Source organism: Sipha flava, unplaced genomic scaffold (genome assembly GCF_003268045.1).
Source record: "Sipha flava isolate LNK unplaced genomic scaffold, YSA_version1 74_pilon_pilon, whole genome shotgun sequence".
Classification (NCBI taxonomy): Eukaryota; Metazoa; Arthropoda; class Insecta; order Hemiptera; family Aphididae; genus Sipha; species Sipha flava.
The window spans coordinates 801,777-826,427 of NW_020273614.1; the positions used below are offsets into that span (position 1 = coordinate 801,777).

The window sequence follows — 24,651 nt, forward strand, 5'->3', positions numbered from 1 at the left end:
CACGAACACAAAACTAAACGCACTATACGCATAACACGACTATTCGATTCGTACTAAATCAGTCATTAGACTTTTGTTGAAGATTAAGATAAACTTATCTATTAAACGATAAACATACGATACGATAAAGTTATTTACAAAATTGTCAGCCACAATAATATGTAAACTCTTATATTAGATTATATAACATATCTAATAAATAATTATCATTATTTATAATATTTTTAGTTTTAACAGAAAAATTTTGAGAATATGGTATTTCTATACATTTAAGTCAATATATCTCATGAACAGTAGAAGATATGAAAAACTTGTTAATACATAATTTATAGACAATTTTTTTTTATTTAAAACATATAATATAAATAATTTCAATTTACTCATTGGTTTGCGAAATATTTAAAAAAAATATAAAAATTCTCATAAATATTCAAAAATTGAATTAATTCAAACTTTAAGTTCAATTCGGCACGGGTTAACCTTGTTTGATTGCCTCAACATTTTTCGTAATTCATTTTTATATGCATATACAGGTTTTTAGGGAGTGAGCCAAAAAAATATTTAAATTTGAAAATTAAGGAACACCCTAATATATATATATATTTTCTTAACAAAAAATGTTGAGTAAGAAGATGGAAGTAAGAAACCCGATGGAGGGATGTTATAACTCAAGACATCAAAAACATAAAGGAAGAATCAAATTTTGACAACACATATGATAGAGGTTTTGTGATGGCAGCGATAGCATTTAATGGGCTGATAAGCTCATGATCATGATGATAATGATGATATAGCACTTTAATTATTGATTTTCTCAAATTATAGATTACATTTTGTTTTGCAAAAGTTGGAATATTACATGTTAAACTTACTTTTTTAAGAAATGTGGTTCTTTTATTATATCAACTTTCTTAAGATATATAAATTGATTTACCCGATCTCTTTCATTCAGTACCGTTTTTTTCTAAAATAATGATACATTGATTTTAAGTTTAAAAGAAGAATAAATCGTTATTATTCACTCATCCATGTATTTCTCCCAATTGTTGAATTTCAGTCGACTTAAGAGTGTAGCCTCTTTTAATATTATTATTAGAATTTAATATGTTAGAACTAATTTTTATTTTTTAATTTATATTAGCCAATAGCTTTTTGGAAAAATCAATTTTGTTTTGATTATGAGGTTTGTTTATCTTTGAGAAATTTCATTAATAATTCTTTTCAAGTAACCACTACCATTTTTAAATAATGAAGACCATGGTAAAATTATTATTTTAATATGTATAATGTAATTGAAATAAAAAAAAAAAAAACAAATATCTGTATAAATATTTATATTAAATTCAATTGAAATATTTATTTGTGTATCGAAAATTATTAAACAATAAATCAGATTAAATAGTGCTAATAGTTGAGAAATAATTATTTCATTACTTAATGAAAATGTATGGATCAATCACGTTGCAAGTTGAAAGATTTAAGATCGTATAACAGATAATTATTGTTCTATATGTATTATAAACATATATATTACTGTACTAATTACAGACGTGCATATTTATGAACATTGAACCTCAATTAAAAACACTGATTAACTATAATACATTGTAACCATCCACTAATAAAGTTTTTACTTGAATAAATTTAGCATTCAAACTCAGATACTTAATGCTATAATGTTATCCAAACAATAAAAAAATGTGTTTGTCATATTTATTTAATAGTTATAAAATTATATTTACTATAATCGTTTTGGCATTTAACGTAATAAATGTACTAAGCAAATATGAAATAGTTGAAAAAAACCCAAATGTAACGGTGTCAGTCTTGTCGTATATGGAAAGTAAGTTTCTAATAATATATATAATTCATCACTTGAAAGTTAAAATTAAACGCTTTCATTTAACCATAAATAGTAATTAATTTCTAATATATATTGTATGATACTGTTATTTGTTTTTGAGTTCGATAACTTTTGTGCGAGGATTGAAGATCCTTACAAATATATTTGTATACTAAATTTTTTTAACAAAAAGATTTCCAAAATTTGATATGGAGCGCCTGATTGATTGTAAGCTAAGATATTTTACAGTAGAGTTATATTTATAAAGTATATAGACATTATTATGTACTATGAACATTTAAGACATTACTATTATTATTATTATTAACCATCCACTATTGCACGTAGAACTATAGGAAGTTTTGTATTTATCCTCCAAGAATCTCAAATTTCATACATTATATTCCCGTATTCCGAAATATATTATGGTATACTATTTACATAGGATACACCTATATATTATAACATAATATTTACCTATTGCTATATATATTTAATTAAAATATCTTACTTGAATAATTCTGGTTAAATTTAACTATATTTCTTATTTCCTATTCTAGTAAATGGTTATGTAATGTGGTATATATCATCATTGATAATTTTATTATTTGTATTTTTTTTTAATTACTTCTAAATTAATTTTATTAAAAATAACTTGTTATTTATGAAGTTTACATCAATTAAAAAAAATTAAAAATTTAATCGATGAAAATTAAAATAAAAAAGTTAAGTTAAATAGTTAAAATTAACTTAACTTTATTTTTTAACTCGTTTATGCTTAAGCTTGTATATGAGTATAATAAATAGATTTCAAGTTTGCAAAATGTTGGTAAATATAGTTTTACAAATCTCAATCAGTTAAGGTAATATAAATGCATCGGTACAATTAATTCAATTTATAATAACTTCTCAACAATGTATTATCAATTACTACATTTAATAAAAATGTAATTTATTCCTAAATAATTTTTAAACAACCATAGAAAATAAGAACTATGTTGTCGCGTTGATATTTGTGATAACGAATTTCTACGTGAATTTGGATAAAATTATGTCATTCTTCACCATTCAGCAATAACCATAATAAATTACAGTTTATAACTATTTAAAAATTAGAAAAACTGAAAATTCATAATAATGCTTAAATATAATTTTAAATTAATTTTAGTAATTGATTAAATTATTAATTATTAATTATTTACATTTATTAATATTTTATAAATGAAAATATTTTAAAGAGGCTCCCATTAAATTTTTGTAGACCGGGACCTAGGATATAATGATCCCGTAACCCCCTCCCCTTACCCTAACGTTTAGCACCCACGTTTTTCTAGTCATGAATAATTTTTATATTTTTAAATGATTTAATGGATTTAATAATTATATAATTATAATAATATGACCAATATTTACAGATTAAATTACAGCATTTTAATATAAACACTGATCAAGCTTAATTTGATTTGAAATTTTTTTATTACAGTTGACAACTATGACGTTACTACGATTTATAAAGTAACGGATTTGTCAAACAACATTTCCAATGAAGGTTTGTTATCATTTTTATTACATACATAAGCTCTAAAAAAACCCATCAATTTGGCAAAATTGTTAAATAAGATCGGATTTTTTTTTTTTTTTTTAAGTGTAATATAAAATTTGATTGACTTCATATTAATAATGAATTATATATGTTTTAAACATTCATCATAGTTGGATTTAAAAATGAAAATTTTTGTTCAATCTTTCATAACAAGTATTCAATTGAAGTTCATACAAGAACAAACGCAATTGGATTACCCATTAGAATAGATAATCTGCTCAATGACACAGAAATACCCAACGATACAATATTCCAAGATAATACATTTATTGAATATGTATATGTGCCTGATGATTGGAACAAAACTTTTACTACAAATACAGGTATTTTAATTCGCCTTAGCCATTTTCTATATGATATTAATTATTGATTAATACCGCATAAGCCGTTTCAACATAATTGCATCATTCATCAAATTAATAATGCGAACTTATCAACCACAATTTTTATACAATATAAATTTGCAATGTTATGTAATAGTTTAAGTTAAAAATTGGTAGTTTTTTTATTCTTTATGATTTGTTGTATATATAAATATATGGCTTAATTTGTTTCAGGTGACTTGTGTGATCCAGAAACGAATAGTTATCACAGTTCATTGTCAGGTGATTAAACTAATGAACTTATGATAATTTAAGAACAAATATACTTATGAGGCTATATAGATTTGCAATGTAACCAAGGTTTTTTTTTACAATCACCTAACTAGTTGCAACTAGTTACTATTAAACTGGTTGTTGAAAATGATTGACTTAATATACCTTCGATAATCATGTTTCATTGAAAGTAATTTGGGTTCAATCTAATGAAAGAGTAATGTTTTTTGCTGAACGGGCAAAAACTATCAAATCCATCTAATTGAGTTTTCTGGGAAATCGTTTATCTGCCAAATTGAATACATAATATTTCAAGGAATACCTAATGCCCTTAGTAAAGAAACATACTGATTGATTAAATACAAGTTACATGTTCAATCTTATTTATTACTCGTAGATATTTGTAATTGTCTTATCGAATCCATTCGCTTCGTAAAACCAGTAAAATAAATTTGGTCCGTTGAAAAATATCGATATTAATTAATCTTATAAATTAACCCTTTGTTGACCAACGGGACTTTTAAGTCCTCTGTGTATTTTTATCCATTTAATCATTTAATATTTAATTTTGAGATCCTAACTTAAAATAAAAACTTAAGAATAAAAGAGATTATATTACGAGTATCTAATAATACTCCTAGTATGGTAAAATTTAAGCGATTCGTTTAAATTATATTTATGAGATACTGCAGGTTTAGATATGTTACAGTTAAAACTCGAAATTCGTCGAAACCAGTTTTAACTAGTCAATATTAGTTTTCACAAATAAATCTCGTTAAAACTAGAATTAACCAGGACTTCAATGTTGATACTAATTTTAAAGTATAATTTTGTAACAAAAGTCAATCAGAAATAAGTATTATTTTTATTTTGACAAGGCTAACTATTATGGTATTTAGAGTTTATTTATGGCGTTTTTCGTGGTATAATTTACGGAAATAAATTTAAAATAACTTCGATCGGCCGGCGTCAAATATAAATTATCATACAACATACATACGAGTGCCTAATAATGGTATTAATAAAAAATTATGTAATGACTAAACATCTTGCTTCAAAATTCATGTATAAATCGCTCCTTATGTAAAAATAAATTTTTATGTAAATCTAAATGCTATAATACATAGTTAGCATTGTTAAAATAAATAATAAAAATTATACTTATTTCAAATTTACTTTTATTATAAATTGTACCTATTTAAAAAATAGTAATAATATTAAAGTCCTGGTTAATTAGACAATAACAGTTTAGACGAAATTGATTTGTGAAAACTAGTATTGACTAGTTAAAACTAGTTTTGACGAATTTCAAGTTTTACTTTAACAGATACATTATAGACTTATATCTCGAAAGTGCCTTAAATGCTGAACATTAGCAAAACAATCCAATTTATATAATTATTTTAGCTTTTAATTTTTGACATTTCAGGAAACGGTTATGTTGAATGTTTGAATGTAATGGAATATATAAACACGGAATCGATTGAAGAAAGAGAACTCGAAAACTTTTTAAACATAACATGGGAACCTCAAAAGACTTTTAATTCTTTGGCAATCGAATATGTATTTAACAAGAATGCCCTTTTTAACATAATAATATATATATATGATGAAAATCATGAACAATTATATTTTTCAGAACTAAAACGTAGTGTAAGTATACATTTTAAAAGACAATTATTTGCATCAAATAATTATAGATAATGATAAAAAGTATTTTTAATTTATTGTATCCTGAATCCAGTGGCGTAAATTGGGGTCATACAGGGTCGCACTTGTGACTCCAGAAAATATCACTGGATCGCAAGAGTATCTTTTTGCGACTCTAAAATATCGTATGTAGTTTTCGAAAAATAATAATGTATATAGTTTATAAAATGTAAAACTATTCCCAACTGCAATATCAATAATATATAATAGAAGCTTATTAGGAACTCTTTTGAACCAAGGTAAAATGTGCTAATTAATAGATTAATTATTTCTAATAAGCAATTGGTTTTATTTATTATGAAAAAAATTATCTATTTATCTATTTATCTAAAAAAAATATATATATATATATATATATGTATATATATGCTAAATAAAATATGCATTTATCGTTATATGTTGTTTTGTGTCATGTAACTTGATGATAATGGTTTCGTAAGAATAATGTTGCCCAAAGTTTTTTTCATCCGCACGGTGCAGGACTGCTTTCCTGAGGTCCCTTAGAGCTTCTACTAATTATTTACTTCATTGGGGTGCCTCAGTTTAATCTTCATCATCATCAGTGACAACATATGTTAAATTGTTTAAGGATTCATAATCGCTTTACATTTCTCTTCTTCTGTTGAAACCGCTGCAACATCGAGGTATGAGTCCACATCGATCTAATCTTCGTACACTTTTTCCGAGAGTTCGACTGGTATCGATCGTAACAACATAAGATAAAGTATATTGTAATTGCAATATATTGATTATGGCCAAATAACAGGAATTTTTCGACGACTTTGGACCTTATTGTTTCAAATAACCAATGTGTTATTTCAATAATCCGATAGATTAACAATGTTTTAATAGATGGGTGATCCGATCTTAGACTGTTTGTTTCAATAACGCGATTGTATCAATTATCAGTGTTCCTAATAAGCGGCTTCTACTTTAATAATAAATTAGTTTATATTTTAGGAATCAATGTTTAAATTCATGTTAATGTACTACGCCAATAGCACAATTATAATTTATAATAAAATAATAAAATAAAACAAAAATGAGCAAATAGTTAACAACACATAAATTAATATATAAATAAATAGCTTATACACAAAAACAAATAAATAAATTAGTTAATGTATAGCCTGGAGTATAATTATATATGTAATGTATGACTGGTTTTAAATTAAAATGCGTGAACAATGTTAAAAAAAGTATGTGTGTGTGTGTGTGTGTGTGTGTGCAGTGGCGAAGCAAGGGTGTGCGTACTGTGTCTACACCAGGGACGCGTATCCCAAAGGAACGCACAATTGTACAAAAATCGTATTTTTATCCTATAATCAAATCGAAATGTTTCCATTATACTTTTTTAAATACGTAGATGTTTTTTATTTGTACACACTACGTGTGAATTGAATGATACAATTATGAAAATAACACAAAGACATTTATATAAAAAATTTCATATGAAGAAATTATCGATATATTTATCAGTCATAAAGCAAGAAAAGCAAATTTTCAAAGTTTAAATTAAAACTGTTATCATGGGCGCCTATATGGGGGTAAAGACGGGGTATTTGCCTTCCCCTGGAAAAAATTTATTGAACAGTTTATAACAAGGTTTGCATTTGAACAACTGCGAAGACTTCAGTTTTTATTTAATAACGACTAAAGTGTTCTAAAGTTCTGACATATTTTATTGTTTGCTGAGAGTACATTTTTTAATATACTTTATGGTGTTTGATTTAATTATGCCCCCTTCCCTGATAAATTTCTCGCGGGCACTCATTACTGTAATAATAACTTATAAATATAAATTGTATATTTAAAAAAAATAGTAAAATTAAAGGTTAAAAAAATTATCATAACAAATTTTAATTGGTTAAAAAACGTTTTTTCTAAGTTTGCCAGCGGCACTAGCAAGTCTTCCTACGCGAAAGTGTGTGCGTGTGTGTGTGTATGAGTGTATACTAACTAATAAATAATGTAATAAATTCAAGTAGAATTATTTTTGTTTATAGTTAAAATGATAAATAAGCACTTTTAAAATACAGCTTTTTGTTTAAAATGCAATATTATTATAATATAAATAATTACAAGTACAATTTTTCATTGCAATCGAAAATCTTTATTATTTAATTTTAAAAATGAATTTAAAATATTTATACGTTTATAATATTTATAATTTTATAGTACATGTATGACATATACATTGTATGTGTATGTGTCTGTGTGTGTGTATGTAATATAACTTAAAATACTTTTTATACATTTCATGTTTCTAGAGCTTTAGATTTTTAATTTGAGAATTTGTTTAGTATGAGTCGGCACTTATGAAATAATTTTCAAATTTAATTTGATATATTTTTTAATGCATCTTAGCTTATACATTATTTTCTTTACATTATTTTTGTTGACAAATAACCTATAATTTTTGATTCAACATTTTATGATATTTTTTTATTTTATAAGTAACCCATACCTACCCAAATACGGGCCTAAAAATAATTCCGGCCCAACAAGTTCACTGATATTTTGTCAATATAATTCCAAGTCTGAAAAAGTGTACACGTAAAATTAATTTAATATTTATCTACACTAATTTATGTGGACAGATTTTTTCAACTATCAATATATTTTAAAATACGAGCAATTCCAAACTTCTCATTTAATAACTTATACGCTTATAAATAAAACAAATTCTGAATTATAAATATAAAATATACATATAAATTTTATTACAATCTAAATAAATCTTATCTAATCTATGTATTCTTTAATTTAATTACCACTCTCTTTTCCTCCAAAAAAATGTTGGCCCGTGTTTCTAACGCGTACCATCTTAGATTTGGCTCTCTATAAAAGAAGGTTGGAAACGCCGGATTTAAAGAATTATACTATCATCTTTTAACACTTACTACTATAGGAGAAAAGTACCAAAAAACATAATATAATATATATCATATATAATTAAATATAACAAACTCCGGATTTTGGTCATAATGGAATTATGTAATTTCTATTTATTTTTCAGGTAAACAAGACAACATTGATTATTAAAAATTTACATTTTGAACTCGAAAAAACTTATACTATAATGTTTTTCAAGCGTGGTAATAAAATAATAGATATCCCAGAATTTAAAATATATTTTGGAATATATCAAATTACAAGGCAATATATCTCAGAAATTGGTAATAATAAATTTTTAATTAAATTGTTTAAGTACGTTGTGTCATATGTTGTGGTCTTTTCATTATATTTAATTTTATCTCTGGTATTATAATATGGTAGGTATGAAAAGAAAACAGAGCAAAACCAAAATAAACAAAAATATAACAATTTGAAAACCCTTTATTAAATTACACAAGTTCAAAAAAATTATTATATAGCATATATGGCAACACAGTCGTACCACAAATGCCTCCAATCTCGTGTTAAATCTAACAATTTAGCTACCCGAGCTCATTTACTTCATTGGTCTATATTACAAATGTTTTTATAAAAATGTGTGACTATTGTTTTTTCAATTTGCATCATTATAAATCTCCTATTACTTCAGTTTAATGGAACTTACAGAAATAAAATTACTAAAAAAAAAAAAAATAATAATCTGTAGATTGTTAAAAAAAACAGAATGGACTGGCATTAATAGTTAGTGCAATTTACTTGAAACTGCGCACGCTTATGTTGAGTATGTAAAATAAATAATAGATAATGCATATTGGTACTATGCATTAAAAATATATTCCTTTATAATCCGATAAAGTTTTTATTGTTACTTCGGCAATTAGCTAAAGTATAAATAAATATAATATAACATTTATATTTTAAGTAATTTAATATGAAAAATTCACATGATCAATTTTTCAGTAATAAATAATGGCTATTGATCATCAACAAGGTTCATAACTTATAGCATTTACATATTTTTTGTTTGAGAGATCCTAGAAATACCTAAATGAGCAATACATTTGTTTTAGATAACTAAAAAGCTAAATACGAAATTTTATGTTGCATATTTTTGCATATTTCAAAGTATAAGTGCTAATTTGCAGACTTATTTTTGCATATTTAGAAATTTATTATTTGCTATTTTGCTTTTTTAAGTCTTTTTCAGTTTCTTAGCATTTATAACATTTTTTCTTAATGATAAAAGTAATTATAGTAGTATTAATTTTTATATTTGTAATTAATTCATGTTAATTGACTAATTTTTCTTTTTTTGGTTTAAATTATATATTTATTTGCATCATATAACGACGCGATCGGAATTTTAATAATAGGAGTTTAAATTTTTTTTTATGCATGATATGTTTTTTTTAAATAAGTGAAAATTGTTTTTTTAATAATAAATGAAAATTGTGTTTTTTACATTGTTTTGTATATTTTTGTATTTTTAGTGCATGTTTAAGCGCTTATATGAATATTTTTAAGAACATATTATACCGCTTATAATTACTTATTTTAGAGCTATAAGTTATGAGCCCTGGTCATCAAATTAAATATAAATTTAATGATTTAAAGATGTAGGTAATTCATTTATAGATTTATGTTTTATTTCTGCATACGGATGAGGTATTTTTAATCTGATAGTATACTCAATTTAAATTACTTTTATTTCAAATGTTGATAGTTTTATCTTACTCTTTTTTTAAATAATTAGATAATTTTATACGATTTAAATTGTTTTATGTACTTTGGGATATAGTTATTATCATGAAATTTTATAAAATTACTCAGATAAATGGTATACAATACTTACACCTGGAAAAGTTAGAAATAGCAACTTAGATTAACATTTTTCAACCATTTTTCATTGCTGATGAACAGGGTTGGAATTTTATAGCATTTGCATATTTCTTATGAGATGCTTAAAAAACAGCAGAGTAAGCTAAAATGTGTTCCATGATACAGAGAACTCAAATAAAAAATGTTATTTTGCTTTTTTTTGCATATTTTACGTTTTTTAGTTTTTAGTGCTTCTTTTTGGATTTTTTGAGACTTTTGTGCCTTTTACCTGTTTTAATCAAAATCGGGCATATTTTATGAAATTGTATTTTGATAAACGTGTTTTTTGATTTTTGTTAATCGAATTTTCAAGATTCAAAATTTTAATTTTAATTTTAAATTAAATTATAAATGTATAGATTAAGTAAATAGACCGATTACGCTGATGCAACTCTGTACAATTACAGCGATAATATATAGGTAGGTATAATACAATAATTTCGTTTTAGTTATTTAATTCTAATTTCTGTTATCTGCTGATTTTGTTGATTTTTTTTTTCGATTTCTATTAAATCTATTATATCTATAATCTATAAACCGATTATCAACGAACGAGTGTAGAATTCGCTTTATACAGTTCACATTCGTCTCGTGTGCTCGTATAAAATTATTAAATAATAAATTTCTTTTTTTTTTTCTTTTTATTGAATATTTTTAGACCTTATTTAGCGATTTTTAAGGTAATATTATAGCATATATTTATGCAATTTTAAGTGCTGGAAAATCCCAACCCTGCTGATGAATTAATTACTGGATAGCCGGGTATATATACCGGGTAGACGATCCCAAATAATTGGAAGAAAGGTAAAAAAAAGAAGAAGAAATTTAATTAATTTAATAAAAAAAATAGCTATTTATAATAAGTTATCAATATGCTAATTTAAAATTTAAAATACAAATATAGTAATATCGCATTTTTTTTTTTTTTTTTTTTTAGCAAAAGATTTAAAGATAACGTTACCTACATTTCGAGATAACTTTAAGAACCATCTTTTACCATTTCATGTAATTGGAAGTAGTAAGTATAAACGAATACGTTTTTACGGAAATAGTAAATATTGCTTTGTTTCAATAATTTCCGTTTTAGAGATTATTTTGGTTGAAAAAATTGGTCTACATTTTTTTCTATAACAATACTAATTACTTACAATACTTTCAATACTACTTGAAAAATTTTTTTAGTCGAATAATATGAAATGGTTAGACTTAGTTTATTAAAAACGTGTTCACTTTGACAACTCATAAAAAAATATACCTTTGAAAATCTAACGTATATTATCCTTTTAATAAAATGTAAACTTGATATATAAGCTATCTTGAAAATTCTTAATGGCCATACAAAAATGATCTCACTTAAAATGTTATAGTTAAACAATGTTTAAAAATGTTATTTGCCAATGTTATACACCAAAAAAATATTATTAATGTGTTCTATTTATAGCAAATGACATAAGAAAGACACAAAACTATAATAATATATCAATAAGTAATTGTTTGAATGGAGGTTACAAAATAATAACACAAAAAATGTGTATATGTCCACCTGGGTTTAAAGGAAAACTCTGTGAGATTGGTATGATTTTACTGTAGTATATTTCTTAATATTACATAATTTAACAATATAAAAATTCAACTAATAATCCTTAAGATAATAAAATCTTGTAATTAATGATTTTTTGACATTAATCATTGTTTCAATTTTATTATATTATATGCATATAGCTTTATATTTCAGGATGTGGGTCAAATACTTATGGAGCTGATTGTACTAGTCATTGTTCTTTTTATAAAAGTGGATGTAAAGGAATGTATTTGTGCACTAGTAGTTTTGGCTGTACTTGTCCTGCTGGTCTAACGGGGCCACTGTGCAATCAAAGTAAATTTGTTTTCTCTATACAAATATTACGGCTAAAATTTGAAATTCACATTGGTTACATTATCAGGGTAAAATAAAAATACTTGATTTTATGGGTTTTATTCAAATGCAAGACAAAATTTATATTCAGTTTTTTTTCCTTGAAATCCAGAAAAATAATCATAACATGAACGTGAGTAGAGCTTCAGATGGTGTACATTGTTTATTAGCCGTAAACTGCTCACTAACGACTCTCAGATTCAACATTTTATATAATATTAACATTAACTATATATTTATTTATAAATGTAGATATAAACTGTGCATAAAACAAAAAAAGAATCTAAATTAAATTTACAAAAATTTATTATGATTGAAACATATTGATAATAATTAATTTGATATGGTTTTGAACTCAAATTGATCAAAACCGAACCATACCTATAAGGCTATGAAGCTTTTCTATAGTAATTACCAGGGCTCGGGACTTATAGCTCTTAAAATTATTAAAATAAGCGCTTAAAAACATCATTATAAGCACTAAAATAAGCATTTAAAAAAATTAAAATTAAGCAAAAATATTTATTAAAAAAAAAAAAAAACTATAAAATTCTAACTAAAAAATCAAACAAAATAAAAATAAATCTACACTTTCAAGACTTTAAGGATTTTATGGATTTTCTAAGGGATTTTTTTCTGAAAAATAAAATGTAAACTGTTCTCTCTGTTCTTAATCATTCTGACGTTTGACATTCAGTTCTATTTTCAATGTTGGAATATCTTTGTTAACTATACAACGATGCCTTGGACGGCGATGAACTACATGACAACGTAGATAAGATAAGAATTATTTTTAAATTTAAATTTTATCAAAAACGACTTTGCAGGAGAAAACAATAAAAACATAAATAAACTGGTTAAATAAGCAAAAATAATCAGAAAAACTGGAAATAAGCTTTTTTTTTAAAAATTACTGAAAAAAGCAAAAAAAGGCACTTTCAAATTTCATAATTGTGCGTGTTATAAATTTACATACATTTCTATAGCACTTTGCTACATTTTAAGTCAATTCATAAAAATAAGCAAATGCTTTGACTCTCGAGCCTTGGTAATTACAAATACAAAAAAATTGTTTTTTTTTTAATCATGGCTAAAGCCACTGTTAAACCGGGTAGGCAGTTTGAAAACAATACCCATAGTTTTTCATTATTTTCTTCGTTATCTGTACAAGTAACACACTATCAAATTTCAGACTTTATCTTTTTAATTTACTTCACAGCAATATGTTAACAATTATGTATCAACTATTTGATACATATATACACTATAATGTTTAACTTTGTAATGTTATGCAATGTTATTTTTATAATGTTTGTGATGTAGACTGTCCAAGTCATAAGTATGGAAATGATTGTACACAAAATTGTTCATCAAAATGTTTTAATCAAACTTGTAACCGGTACACGGGTGCCTGTTCTAAAGGATGCCCATCACCGTATATACCACCAGACTGTATCGAAAGTAAGTTAATAATAATAACAATCCTAAATTTATTATTTTAAACGTACTTTTAACATCCATATACTAACGAATAGTGAATATGCGCTCGAAACGGTTTAGCTCACTGTTCTTAACACTTACTTGAATTCTACACTAGATATAACGCTAGATAGCTTATTTATATATAAAAACACACTTATGGGGGGCACTTGCGCACAATCAAATTGCTTTTCGTATTCTGGGTCAATTTACCGCTGAATGTGTTCGGCCGTGAATCGAATAAGCAATAAATAGTTTAATATAGATCACTAATGCATGTAATAAAAACATTTGTTTATCATATCTTACTTTAATTTTTTAACTGTTTTAGAATATATGTATCTCTTGAATGCACCAGAATTAGTTTCGGCTAACGTTAATGATATCACAATTAAAATTAATTTTAAGTTGAATAATTTTAACAGTGATAAAGGACTTACAAACTTGAAACACTATTATCAAATACTGTATAAGGTAGTATTTTTTTCTTTAATTTACTAACTTATAACATTATATTAAATAATTTACTCTGCATATATATACACACACACACATACACAAAATCAATACATTCAAGTGATTTATGTAAAAAGATAAATTATATTTAATACGTAATAGCTTATTATTACATAATATTGTTAACTTATAATAGTAGTGCTATTTTTGAAAGACAACACACATTTTTTAACATTTTTTGGTATCTTTCAAATCTTAGCTATTTTACATATGTGCTATTTTATTTTTTTTATAAGTATAACTAACGCAAAATCAGTGGCGCCGGAACAATTTTTGAACCGTGGTGGCTGAGCACAGCTACAAACACAGAGGAAAGTATAATATTATACCTATAGTCCGGCTCACAAAAAGTGAGCGCTGACATCAGCGATCTCCGTGGCTGTTGTGATCATCAAACTCGTTTGCCGCGGTATTTTAAATTGTTGATAACACATATCTACAACATATACATAACAATAATATTAAACACGCCTAGTTCGTACTACAAAACGGTTAATCCCTGGATCCAACAATATTTGAATCCCACCCATCGACCTTGAACGCTTACTTTTCGTGAGCCGGACTGTATATTATTATGTATATTATAACGACTGTGTCCGATCACAATAGTTGTTGGCAATCAAATTGAAATAAATTAGATTACAAATCTACTATACAGTCGTAATAAAAGATTATCTATTCTAGAAGATATTTTATTTTGGGTGTTGTGGTTAAATATTAAATCGTTTCTGTTTTCTAAATAAGTGGTAATTGTCTCCATGTTATCTTATTCTTAAATACATACCTCATCATATACTTCATAAAATATTAACTACTACATACATAGTACATGCAAGTTATTTCTAAACAAAACTATTAGTTTACTGTATGTGTATGTTAATACTTAAAAACAAACAGTTTTTTAAATATATTTGAGTTTTGTTTCTATATTCAACATAAAAATTAATGTAGAAGAAGGCCTATGTATTTTAGTCACGGGAGCGTAAATTATAAAAAAATGTCCGTGGGGGCATATGCTCCCATTGCCCCCATTTCTCCGGCGCCCATGCGCAAAAAGTAATTTTAATTTTAAAGTATTTTTACGAAAATTTAACAATTAAAAATTACAAATTTTAATTTAAATTAAAAAAAAATAAATTAAAGTAAATTTTAATTAATTCTGAATATAAGATATTTGAATGCGTTGATTTCTTACATATTCTATTCTGTATGAAATTGATCAATAGACATTGAATATGCAAACCATAAAAATGAGATAGTAGATAACTATTAAGGAAGTAGTGAATAGAAGAATCATTTTAACTTCAAGTTTCAAATTGTTTAATCATTAATTTTTAACTTGATTATTTAATAGTTATTTTTATCTTATTCTAGACTCCTGAAGATACCACATATACTCATACAAAATCAAGACTATTACATTTAAATGAAGTAAAAGAAGTAACTATTAAACATTTAAAGCCAGATACAACTTACACAATTGGTATACTATTAATTAGAAACGATGGAAATTATAATGATCAAAATATAGCATTTGTAAACTCTAAGACAACATGTAAAAGTGAGTATTTTTTACTGTCAAAACTATTTTATTAACACACAAGTTACTTTGAACATTTTTATGGTTAGACTTGGTTATTACCTATAACGTGAATATTTTTAGTGTTTTTATAATATTTGATATATTTAATTATTAAGCAAAAATAATTTTGCAATTTTAATAAATACTAATAGTTATACTTATTGTTTAAAATGTACTAAAAGCTAAAATGGCCATACAAGTAAAAGGTTAATAAAAATATAAAAATAGTTATAGTTGAATTTTTTAAAATCAACTTAACATTTATTTTTCAAATTCCTTTTTTAAATATTATTAATTAATATTAAAAATTAATTTGATTATAATATTTTTATAAAATACTGCATCTATTTATTAAATAAGATATGGCTATTAATTATTGTCTTTTTGATTGATTCCAAACTAACGCTCCTTTATTATACTCGATATCTCACCGAATATTTTTATTTCTTAGCATAGATTCTTAACAATGGCAACTCATACTATAGTGCACATGGAGCACGTGAACCACCCAAAAACATTGTATAAAAAATTATTAGATTCCTGTAGTAAATTATAATTGGTTTTTATGCACATAGTCTGTAATTAACAAAAATATTAAATAAAAAAAAAAGTTCTTGCAGCTTTTCATATTGAGAGGAGCATTTATTAGGGATTAAATAATTAACGGAATACACATTTGTTGTGCTCCGAGTAACCGTAGACACGTCGGTCAATTAATATATGGGTAATTTGCACCGCACCAATGAGAGCACTGGACTATTATTTTCATTCCAAGTTCGCGTCGATAGTGGAAACAAGATTTTGTCTTTATATTTCATACATAATAAGTTATTTTTTCTAATTTACTTTTATTTTACCGTGACGAAGAACTTAAAGAACTTAAGAAAATTAATTGTTGATAATTACGTTTTATGTAACTTTACCTATAACAAAATTAATATTTTTTTATTCGCCTACATAGGTATCTTACAAATTATTTGTTCAACGCCTTATGTGAACCTCACGAACCGCCACTGGATTCTTATATTTGAATTATAATTATTAATATTAGTAAACTATAAATAATAATTTAACATGATTGATTGATTATAACAAACTTTACTTAGGTATTTTAAATTTATATTAGATACACAGTAAGCCAATATAAGTGTAGGTTTAAGTATTCAAAAATATTGAATTTTGATTTCTTTTTTACTTTTAATGATAGACTTGATTTTTAATATTATTAAGAGTTAAAATTAATTTATAGTTTGTTACATAAATTATTATTTTCATAATACACATTATATTCTGGTTAGTATATATTTAGTTAAGCTTGTTTTTATTTTTTTACTTTTATAGTAATCTGATTGTAATAATGTAATTTATTAGAATAACTTAGAATCTAGGGAGGAAGGTTAAGGTTACGATTTGTTTTGTACTAACCAGTAACTACAGTAAGTAAATAACCAACTAACTAGTACAGATTTTCTACAAATAACTCTTCTTATAACTTAAAAATGACCACTAATCAAATACATCACTTAGAATATTTTTTTTATATAATTTAAAATTTAATTATTAGTTCCAGAACCAAAAACGAATGATTATACTATAAAAGTTACTCAAGAATCAAATACTACAAAAATAACATGGGATGAAGTGAGTATTGATACAATTAAATAATATATGTATATGTATCTACCTACTTATAAACATATTAAACAGTTTTATTTAATTTATAATAACTTTTCATTCGATTAATACCAATTATGACATAAGAATTGATTTATTTACAATTTATAATATTTAGATACCACTAACGCCAGAAAATTGCAAAATTACAAAATACACGTTAACATTGAAGAGTAAAAATGTTGAAGATAATTTCAATGAAAATTATACTATAGAAAATACAAATAATACCAGCTATGATATAGAAGACCTCATTGATAATTATGAATATAGCTTAATTATCACTCCGTGGGTATTGTCAAACCCTCTACCATCATCTTCCGCTTATAATTTTACATCCCTATATAGAGGTAAATGATTCTATTATACAATTAATATTAATGTCGTAATACTATACTGTTTAATGTAGACCAAAATCGTGACATTGGAATAGAAGGCATACAAGCAAGTACCATTGAGAATAATAACAAATTAATTACAAATTATACTATTCATGTGTCTTGGATATTCGTTAATTATGATCAAGTCAATTCTACAATAATTGAACCACCAATCATAGTAAAATATAAAGTAAAGAATATTTTTATTCAACAACAACCATGAGTATTTAGTACTATAAATAGTTCTATTATTAATATTAGAAAAAAAATATATCCAAAATTAACCTTTTATGAAAAAACTGGGAAGACACTTACTCCGTATATACGCTGCAACTCGTTTGCGCACATTCAACATTTTTTACTTGAAAATCGATGACAATAATAAGCAAACGAGTTCCGATACAAGGGATTTTCGTCACAGGTAGTCAAAATATATGAGCACAATTGAGTTGAGTATTTTTGCGCAAACAAGTTGTAGCTCCGTATATATTCATCCTTTATTATACTATTTATTTTAGTGAATTAAAATTAGACTACATTAATCAAATATCGCATTTGATAGAACACAACAAGGCCGTATCTGGGAGGGTGGTCCGGAGTGTCTGAACCCCCCCTCCCGAAATTTCTTCAATATTTTTATGTTTAATGTTTTATGTTGAATGTTCAAAATAATTATTCATTTTTAATACCAACATAAATGACTTAAGCTCCAATTAATCATTGACTGCTTTTAATTATATATCATAATATCATATGAAAATATGATATTAATTTTAATAAAAGAAGATTAAATATTTTTCTGTCTAATTTTTAAACAAATATCAAAAGTTAAAATCTAAATTCAATAAAATTATAATATATTTGTTTTGGACCTCTCACGAAAAAAATTTCTAGATACGGTCTTGGAACACAATGAATATAAAAGGTCAGCGTTCGATAAATTTATTTAGAATATTTTTTATTTATAATCGTAATTTCTAGAATCACATAGAAATCGAATTTTATTGTGCTTATATTACATTAACAAGGTATAATATAGAAGATTTAGAAAATTAAGTTTGTTTTTAATCATAAATATTTTAAAAAATATTTCCATAAACATGCATGAAACATATTTAATATAATCTTAAACATCTTGTCAGGTGCAGATTTACAATCAGAAATACATTTAATTTAAAATACTCAATAAAATATTCTAGAACGTGATTAAACTACATTTTCTTGACATTAACTATAACATAAATTCATTTTTTTTTTTATGAAATAAACATAATATTAATAGAAAAAAAAGGGCAAAACTGCTAGGTCTTGTAAGACTTCGCAGTCAAGTGAGATAAATGGACCATTGAATGACAGTACTGTCAGTGGCACCGAAAACGTATGGCAAGTGGGGCAAATACCACAGAAATTGTTTAGATGGTGAGTGGGTGGTTAGACTTAATGAGTGCTAGATATATTATTGTAATTATTGTACGGTAAAATGTTTCATAATATAATATAATTACTAGATATGTAGTATGAACTCGTAGTTCACAGGTATACAATACTTGCTATTTATGATTTTTTGGTGAGTAGGTGGATACCCATAAGTAGGGTTTACCCCAGTGATATAAAAAAAGTTCGGCACTACAGTGTACTGTATTAGTTTTTATAAACTTGAAAAAAATATTGTAAGTGAAAGAGGTCGAGTGGATCAAAGTGGTAAATTTCATCAGTTTTTCGGTAAAATATATTAGATATAGTGTTCTAATCGCTATAATAGTAAGAAAATAATTTTCATTATACTTGTACATTAAACAATCTTACTTTGAATCAGTGTAATTTACATTTAAGAACATTAATCATTATGTATCTAAAATGATTATAATTTGTTACGTAATAATAATTAATTCTTTAATAATTTCTCTAAAAACGTTCTAAGGACTTCGCATCAAGGTCCTTCATCATTATAATATAATTTAAATATATTATATATATTTCAAGGAAATAATACAATAAATATTTGTTCTTTTACTATTAATATAAATAATTTTAATAATTATACAGGATTAGTTTTATAGACGTTATGCATTATTATTTCTTAATCTAATCTCAATCAAATTTTCCAATTACATTTTCATTAAATTTTAGATCAATCGAATATTTAGTTGTTCTTTGGATGAAATTAAAAACGCCAATTGGACATCGAAAGAGGTTCGTGGTAAAACAAGCTATGAAATTTCTGATGTAACTCCTAACGCTCAATATATGATTCAAGTGGTTTTACATTCCGAAGACAAAAACGAAGATATCATTCAAAGAAAAAATACAGTTTATGCATTAATACCAGCTACAAGTAAATTTTCAAACTGTCTTGAATAAATTAAATAAGATTTACATTTTAAAATTATATTATTGTAGAGCCTTCACTTAGGCCATTACTCGTTGAACCATTACAAACTGTAAACAACTCTGTGACAGTAAAATGGAATATCGATCCGAAAAATTGTGCAAAATTAAATGGAGAATTTTTAGGGTTTTTTGTCATATTATATGTATATAAGAACTTTTATTTTTTTTCGTTTATTAAAGTATTGTACAGTAATATTCTATTGTTCTTCTAGAGCAATAATAACAAACAAACATTTGAATATATTACAAAAGAATATTATTACGATTCAACATACAACCTTAATTCAGATACTGACTACGAAATAAAAGTGTACGCACTTAATGACATTGGTTATAACACCGAATATTTTCTTTTAAACAATTTTACAACTAAAATCATAAGTATGTGAATTATTATTTTTTTTATTAGTATCTCATGGTTTTAAAATTATAAACATTCGTTTATTTGTAATTAATCGCAGAACCAGTACCAATTATTGATGATTTATTGATTTACAAAAAAAGTGTTAAAAATAAAATGCTTGGACTTCGATGGAAATACTCAAATGTTTCAAATATTGAAAATATAGAGAAATTTAATATTTTTGTTTATGGAACCAATACTACAAATGTTATTAAGGAAAATTATATTGAACCAAAAAAATGTTCCAACTGGCCGGAGTTTTACTGCTACACAATTGAGGATTTGGATCTCAAGAATATTAATGAAGTTAAAGTAAATATAAAATAATCATAATACCATGTAAAACGGTTAATTTTATGTTCGTCAAGAATTAATCAATTATTAATATATGTTAGGTAAACGCGTCTGATAACCTTAATGTTAGTGAAACATCAACAGTCATCTATAAACCAGGGGATAAACGTAAGTCAAATGATTGTGATCAAGTATAATGTAAATACCATTTGGATTATATCTTACATTTTTATAGTGCCTAGTCCACCGTTGAATTTAAAATGCATCAATATCACAAGCACCACAGTAACACTCCAGTGGGACATCCCGTGGGTATTTAACGGCTTATTAAAATCATTTTTTATCACCGTCCAAGACACGTCTGAAAGTGAAATTCCAGAAATAAAAGAATACGTTGTTGAAGAAACCTCTAATTATACCTATTTGGTAAATATTAAAAATGTATATGGTATAATCATGAAATTCAAAGTTAGGTCATTAGCGTGTTTTAATAATATGAATATTCTTAAGTTATCGAGTTTCCATAAAACGTATATAATATTATTTTTCCCGTTAAATAAGAACATGTATGTATCAATATAATATAATATATAGTATATATAGCATATAATATTATCAAGATTTAGAAAATTAAAATTTATTTAGTGAACTAATTTTCATTAATAAATGTGTACCAATGTAAAAAAGTGGAAATACTGTTAAAAGGAAAGACTGACTATTTTAACTTGTACTGTATAATAATTAAAATTGTATACTAAGTATTGTCATTTAAAATTAATATTTTTATTTTGTTTGATTAATTTAAAAAATAAAAATAACTATAGATTATAAATTAATTGAATACCTAGTTATGTTTCAGACAAATTTGCAATTATTTAAAATTTTTTTTTACGTGTGTAATTTCATAAAAATTTAAAAATACATACATTTTCAAATGTATGTATTTATAATGAATCTTAGGTAACAACTTAACGTTACATTCCTTAACTACATCATAATGACGAAAAATTCAATATTTAAGAAGCACTATAAAATACGATATAAATCCTATTCATTTACATTTGGAAAAGATAAACTATTTTTTGCATTATTTATTTTTCCCCATTTAATACAAATTTTCACAATATTGAATCAAATATTTTTAATTTTGGTTCAAAAAAAAGAAATCTACTGAAATACTTGATTATCGACAAACTATTGAATACAGAGGGGTATTTATGGGGGGGGGGGGGCCCTCCGAAATGAAAAACACCATAGTTAAAGATTGTTATTTTTAACATAGATATGTCTTAATACTGGGGGTTTCCGAAAATTTATCGCGACACTGAGAATGTTGCTTATGCCATAATTTAAAATTTTATACTTATAAAATATGTTAATTCTTTTAAGAAAATATTTAGTGAATTTTGAGCGATTCTAATAAAAAAATTGTTTATTACAATATAGTTTTAATACTTTTAAAAAATAATAAATCAATATAACAATTGAGTTTCTTATTTCTCTGATGGTGTAAAGACAGTCGCGAAGTCTTATAGTGTTAAAGTAATTTTTTTCGTAATAGTGTGCTTCCTCCTTCCTTTCCACCCAAAAATCAAATACATAATCGGCCCCCTCGAAATTAAAACCTATATACGCCACTGATTGAATATGAACTTAAAGTCGAAAATATGCGATAAAACCTCAAGACGATCTAAATATGAACGAATATTTTTTATTGTGTTTTACTCTGTTATACTATTTTGTTCTTACTTTTAGCCCACTATAAGAATTGAAAAAAAAATGAAAATACATAAATGTCCTTTTATGGACTTTTATTCCACTTACAATGTATTATGCAATTGTTTTCTTAATTTTTAGAATAAAAATATTTCAACTATTATTTTTTATATTAGACTTTATATTACGTATTTTTATTTAATTTTTTTGTATTTATGCTGTTTTTTTTTATCACAGCTTAAATTATAATTTTTAACCTCATTTCTTTTAAATTTTGTAAAAATCATATTCAATACACGATTTGAGAATTGGTTTATTGACAGTCAAAGTATATGTGTTCTAACTGATATAGAAATCAGGGATTATTCTAAGGATTTTTATCAACTACGCATTTTAGAAAATAGAACCATGATCTCAAAATATACTGTCAAATTATAGTTAAAAATTATTATATTTGTAGCTTTTAGGTGAAGTAATTTAAAATGTAACTTATTTAAAGGATATAAAACAATTTAAATTCGTGTTCAAAATATTTTTTTTAATAAATGTCCTTTTTACTTTCCTCATAAATCATAATGTAATGTATAAAATAACACTAAATAACATTCGATTACAAATCAATTACGCAAAGTTTATTATCAAGTGCGCATATAGCTTTTCCGAATACGCAAAATAAGCCCTGATAGAAATATATTGCGTAAAATACGTTTATATAAGAAATTACTATTTTTTTGTTGAAATTCTATGTAGACGCAAACCCTAAATATTAATAATACAACAACCGAGCACAATAAAAAAAATTATATCATTACTTACTATATAATATAAGATACATAAAAATACAAAGTAAATAAATATTTATACATGTATTTTGTGTGAAACTTATTATATACGAAAATAATTATTTTCTGAATCATTTTCAATGTAATAACTACAAAAAAAAAACCAACACGCACGACCATTTAACACTCTATAACCTGATTATCTCTACATTTGCATCAGTTTACCGGTTCATAATAATTGTCACTGATCCCACTTATTGAAAATATACAATTAGATGTAGGATGCTGAACCGTAGAGTGTAGACTTGTAGATATCACGATAACAGAATTGAATCTATCAGTGAATCGCATAGTTACAATAACAGATCAGTAATATTATATTTATATTTTATAAACTTGTCTAATAAAAATGTATTTTCAACTTACAGATAGACGATCTAAAGCCTGGTTCGACGTATTCAATTGATGTAGTTGCTGCAACACCATATCATAGTTCTCCGGCTTCAATTGAAATTACAACAAAATCAACTTGATATGGATTATATCTGACATATCAACCACATCTACGAAGAAAACTATTTGAAATCAACGGACATCCAATATTTGTTCCACAACTTTACAAATGTTTAATCTATTATAAGCTCTCACTCTTTCATTTTTATGCAATTCCCAGTTTCAACTTTATTTATATTATTTTTAAAGTATTCATTTTAAACTACGCTATGATTAAAACTACCGGCTAATATAATGATAATATAATAATCTCAGTAATTAAGATTTTATGCGAGAATTGAAAAATAAAAATAAAAATTAACCTCATAATTTTAATTATGAATTATTAAATATTATAAATAAGTCATAAAATTGAATTAATTATTATAATTATATATTTTTAAATTATATTTAATATTGCTATAAGTTTTGTCAAAGCCAAATCAATCATCTAAATCAGCGGTTCCTAACCTGTGGTCCGCGGCCCTCTAGGAGTCCG

At 24.9% G+C, this 24,651-nt stretch overlaps 1 protein-coding gene across 1 annotated transcript; it reads left to right on the plus strand.

Moving 5' to 3' along the window:
- Positions 1–1,644: 1,644 nt before the first annotated feature.
- Positions 1,645–24,326, plus strand: LOC112692547. Its single transcript, XM_025567244.1, has 22 exons — positions 1,645–1,843; positions 3,327–3,392; positions 3,557–3,769; positions 4,004–4,051; positions 5,472–5,695; positions 8,772–8,931; positions 11,466–11,546; positions 11,970–12,101; positions 12,264–12,404; positions 13,767–13,904; positions 14,254–14,396; positions 15,813–15,999; positions 17,585–17,661; positions 17,813–18,044; positions 18,104–18,264; positions 20,205–20,409; positions 20,475–20,608; positions 20,678–20,846; positions 20,927–21,180; positions 21,264–21,330; positions 21,398–21,588; positions 24,089–24,326. Exons 1-22 carry the CDS (start codon positions 1,699–1,701, stop codon positions 24,191–24,193), a joined length of 3,273 nt encoding a protein of 1,090 aa, XP_025423029.1. The 5' UTR covers positions 1,645–1,698; the 3' UTR covers positions 24,194–24,326.
- The last annotated feature ends 325 nt before the right edge of the window (positions 24,327–24,651 follow it).